Genomic DNA, 5,297 nt, shown 5'->3' with positions numbered 1-5,297 from the left:
AGAAGAAGAAGAAGAAGAAGGATGACAAATGCGACTATGCATGTTACCTATAGAACACAGAGGCATGATGATTAATTTATCATGGAAGGAAGAGAAGCGGACACACAAAATGAGGTCTTCTCGTAACTCGTTTAATAGTATAGATATACCCTTCAGTGCTCACAAGCACTTCAAATTATCACATGTCAACTCCTATTTATAAGAAGAAGAAGAAGAAGGATGACAAATGCGACTATGCATGTTACCTATAGAACACAGAGGCATGATGATTAATTTATCATGGAAGGAAGAGAAGCGGACACACAAAATGAGGTCTTCTCGTAACTCGTTTAATAGTATAGATATACCCTTCAGTGCTCACAAGCACTTCAAATTATCACATGTCAACTCCTATTTATAAGAAGAAGAAGAAGAAGGATGACAAATGCGACTATGCATGTTACCTATAGAACACAGAGGCATGATGATTAATTTATCATGGAAGGAAGAGAAGCGGACACACAAAATGAGGTCTTCTCGTAACTCGTTTAATAGTATAGATATACCCTTCAGTGCTCACAAGCACTTCAAATTATCACATGTCAACTCCTATTTATAAGAAGAAGAAGAAGAAGGATGACAAATGCGACTATGCATGTTACCTATAGAACACAGAGGCATGATGATTAATTTATCATGGAAGGAAGAGAAGCGGACACACAAAATGAGGTCTTCTCGTAACTCGTTTAATAGTATAGATATACCCTTCAGTGCTCACAAGCACTTCAAATTATCACATGTCAACTCCTATTTATAAGTGAGCATTGATATCAACATGCATGTGATTATTTATTTTCATGAATCAGTGATATGAAAATAGACATAACTAAATTACCTGTAGACTTTGATGGCTTTGTGGTCTTATACATAAATAGATAATTAGATTCATAAGCACAGAAATTTCATAAATAACCAATGTGTATTCTGATTTTTGTAAATTGTATTGATTGGTACTTATATTAACCAGTGTCATTAAAAATACAGAATGTAAAAAAATCAAATCTTGTCAAATCCTTGTTATTTTGATCATAGTTTTATAAGGAGCAAGGGATCAATTTTAAATATATGAAAAGTCTAGAGAGAGTCATTTCACGCCGAATTTTTGATGGCTTAAGACACGCGCTGACCCTTCAATATGTTCTTTTCTATCTTCTTCTTCTGTTAGTTGTATTCTTCCATCTATAACGATCTATATCTATATCTTCAATAAATTTTCATTTTGAAACAGAGTATCGAAGATCCCTATTTTTTTTATCGTTTGACATATTTGACTTCCGATTTAATACAAATCATATATCTGAGGAAATAATAAAGTTCAAACAATATATACGGAGAGATTTTAAATTTACACACCTCTCAGTTTAAGATCATAACAGTACAAATTACGAAGTAAGATACAACGAGTTAAGTGAGGATTATTGAAAAAAAAATAAGTTAAGACCTGGTCAGGAGATTTTGAACTTTTCATGTTGGAATGTAGTTGTTATAAAAGTGTCAGCATGACTGATTTAATACTCCCTTCCCTTTTTTATACTTTAATCTTTTTAATACCAATAAATTTAGGTTGATATATGTAATGGTATAAATTCTATTGAACTTTGTTTACAATCATATTAAGCAATGGTAAAACGATATGATTAATTTTATATTCAATGCCAATAGTCACTAGTAACATGTCACCTGATATAGGTTATATTTGTATACATTTAACAGTTCTGTCACCAATATGGAAATATCTTCTTTCACCAAAGGTCAAAGATCATCCTTTTAAGCCTTTCTTTCTATTTAAATTTAGATTTCTATCAATTTTGACTTGCACTTTTCGTTTGTATTGTCAATAATGTTATTTGTAGTAGTTGTTAACAATCTTGTCCATTAAACATATATTCAGTGGAGTAGGCATGTGTTATAAATACTTTGACAATATACATTTTATCAATTTGTATAAACATATTAAAGAAAGTCAACGTTTCCTATTTTAATTTGTTGATAACGGATATTAAAGCCCGGGATATTTATCAAATAGTTACTATTGATTATAATTATTTTTGCGACACGGAAGATTTACATGACCGTCGAGTGTTTGATTAATCGAAGTCTCAATAAAGAACTTTGGTCTAAAGTTTCTTTATTAAAAAAAAAAGAATTAAAAAAGAACTTGACTGCAATAATATATTTTTGGATTTGATGCTTGATATAAATATCATTATGTGAATTTTTTTTCTTCTGTTGCAAGGATAAAAAGATGGGATCGGAAAATGTTCAAATTATTCGAAATGAACATAAACCAACATTTCTAGAAATACAGGCCAGAAATCGACGGCTTGCTGATATCAGAAGAGGACAGACATACTTTCAAAAGATCGATAGTTTAGCGGAACGACAATGGAATAAAAATACTCCACATGACAGTGCAGGCAGACGTCAGGTTGTTACTATTAGACCGCTAACTGATACACAAAATACTAAATCACAAAACAGACAATTAATGCTCAATAATGGGTTTGAGAAAAAACGCATCCATTCTGAAAGACCAAGAGGTTCGGAACGCATAGTCGAAGAAGAGTTGTTTCTAGTCAATTCAACAACGCCACGACAGAAAGTACCATTAGACTTCAGAAATCATTCTCCGTATTTTCGTAACGGACATGCCGAAAAGATAAGTGAAAGATTAGGTATTTTTAATCAGTGGGGATCTGGTGTTCATCCTTTGGACGAAAAGGTTACCTTAACAAGTAGCGATTTGATGCCTCAATTTGAACCATTTCGCTTTCGTGACAGTGTAAAACATGTGCATAAACCAACACCAAAGCAGTATATGCCGATGAGTCGAGCTGCCCATGAGAAAGATCGTCAAATTAAAGTGCATACAAACTTTCTGTCAAGGAACGGACTAGTCAATATTAATCCAGAACTAGAACAATGGCCGGAGATGGATGCCGAATCACGACAAAGATCGTTCGTGCGTGACCCAGAACTTCTTCAAAGGGAAAGGACAACAGCTTTTATGAACAGATTGGACAAAATGATTGATCCGTTTAAGCAACAAACAGATAAAATGGAATTAACTTCAAGTAACGAAGAGTGTGAAGGGTCCCCACCACCTTCAATTTCCGACCTCACGGAGGTCAATCCAATTAACAATTCGAATGTCAGGTATTCTAAAGGCAGACGATCAGTTGAAGTTATACAGAAACTTCCTTTGTATCCAAAATACATAACACAACCACAAAAACCTCGACGGAAAAATTTGACATTTTCTAAACTGCTTATTGAGCTTAATAGACAGCCGATGGGAGCTAGCAGAAAGTGTAAAATATGGGTGAATAATTTGGAAAGAGTTGATTCAAATACATGTAAAACTTAAGTTTGTCTTTGTAATAATATTGTAGGATATGTTGGGCAAGTTGATTGATTGTAGTTTTAATCTTGTAACAAAGTTTGTATTGCTAAATAAATGCATCAGCAATTGACACAATTAAAATGTCATCCTCAGTAACATGTGGACGAATATTCATTTATGTAGCATTTTTATCACTCATATCTAAGATAAGTATACATTTGTACTTTACATGCACTCAAATAGAATACTAATAAGCTACCGAGTTTATGCATTTCAAACTTTCAAATTGTTTCAAATAAACAAAACTTGTCAATGTTGAAAAGTATGTAAATGTGAGAAAAATGATTACCCATTTTTTTATTAGTAAAATTGAAAAATCTTACAGTATTTATTCAAAAATGTTACCATATTTAACTTTTTTTTAACTAAATTAAAACCGTTAGACGCGTCTTTTCTGTTTTATTATAAAAAGGTTTGGTTAAGTTCACTTATTACCTGTCACCAGACACGTTTTGTCATTGAAGAAGTGTAATTACAACAATGCGTCAAACAATACTTTTAGATAGAATAAAAGATACGCCTGTTCAAATTATTTTCTTTCGTATATGATATCATTTGTAAGCCATATCTACTATACTTGGAACGAATTTGCAGGATTTACAGGAAAACTCGGGTCAAATAAAAGAGATACAGTTAAGATTATTCGTTTTGGCCTCGCATCGTCATATAAACCATTACAACTATAATCATTTTTGAGTTTATTAGGAATGCAATTTATATGCACATTGAGGTGTTTGGTGTGAAATTATAAACATCGATCCAATTACTTTTAGTATCTTCCTATCAAACATGTCGGATGAAGAACTATTTTATTGTTTACTTTCTTGTAATTCGGACAATTTTCTACTAGAAACCGACCAACTAGAGACATTCCAAGCTATATGCGTTCGATATATCCATAAATTTGGGACTTTACTACAATATTAATATAACTGTAATATCCGCTACTGACAATTTACTCACTTCAACTGATCATGACATTTTCTGATTTACTTTAATTGTTTATTTTGTTCAATTGTTTAATTATTGTGTTTATCATGTTCATTATTTTCACTCTCCTCCTGGAGGCAATAAAGAATATATATATATATTCTGTGAATATTCAACCACCCTCTTGTATCAGTGTAATTTTAAACAGTTTCATAAATAGACTAACTAATCCAAGAATGAAAAATAGAAAAATATTCAACGAATGACAAAACAGCACATACATCCACGAATTCGTCTAGCGCATGCGTCCTTTATCAGCTAGTGTAGTTCGATCAAGAGACATAAGAGTACTTAAACTTGGATGAGATGATTGAGCTATTCATTTTCTCCTAGACAACACCTAATGTCAAACTCAATACAGATCCTTTTAAATTCCATTTAGCAGAAAAATTACTAACGCTTACCTTACATTGATACTTTTTACTTTGAAATAGAAAGAGTTACCTAACTATATTGCAGAGATCTGAAAATTTAAATAAATTTAATATCAAGATGCAGTTATTATTGCCATTTTTTTTTATCAGGTTACTTTTCGATGTAATTGTTAATTGCCTTTTATAAGCGAAAATTTAAATAAATCTAATATCAAGATGCAGTTATTATTGCCATTTTTTTCATCAGGTTACTTCTCGATGTAATTGTTAATTGCCTTTTATAAGCGAGGCATTTCTTTTGCTTTAGTAAGATTTTTTTTCAAATTTGCAGTTGAAGTGTCCAAATTTTTATAAGATATCCATATAAAGGTATATGATATAAATATATAAATATCTGCATTTTCGAGTCCTAGTACATCTTCAATATTTAATCAATTAAAAGGGAAGTGCAAATAACTGACTGCACAAATTGACCCCCCCCCCCCCCCCCA

At 31.9% G+C, this 5,297-nt stretch overlaps 1 protein-coding gene across 1 annotated transcript; it reads left to right on the top strand.

Annotated features, from left to right (window-relative positions):
* Positions 1-1,909: 1,909 nt before the first annotated feature.
* On the top strand, positions 1,910-3,504 carry LOC139502493 (uncharacterized). The gene has a single exon (XM_071291979.1). It carries the CDS (start codon positions 2,285-2,287, stop codon positions 3,404-3,406), a length of 1,122 nt encoding a protein of 373 aa, XP_071148080.1. The 5' UTR covers positions 1,910-2,284; the 3' UTR covers positions 3,407-3,504.
* Positions 3,505-5,297: the final 1,793 nt, after the last annotated feature.

The sequence above is a fragment of the Mytilus edulis genome, chromosome 1 (assembly GCF_963676685.1).
Source record: "Mytilus edulis chromosome 1, xbMytEdul2.2, whole genome shotgun sequence".
NCBI lineage: Eukaryota > Metazoa > Mollusca > Bivalvia > Mytilida > Mytilidae > Mytilus > Mytilus edulis.
The sequence above is the reverse complement of the archived record's forward strand: the minus strand, read 5'-3'. Positions and strand labels throughout refer to the sequence as shown.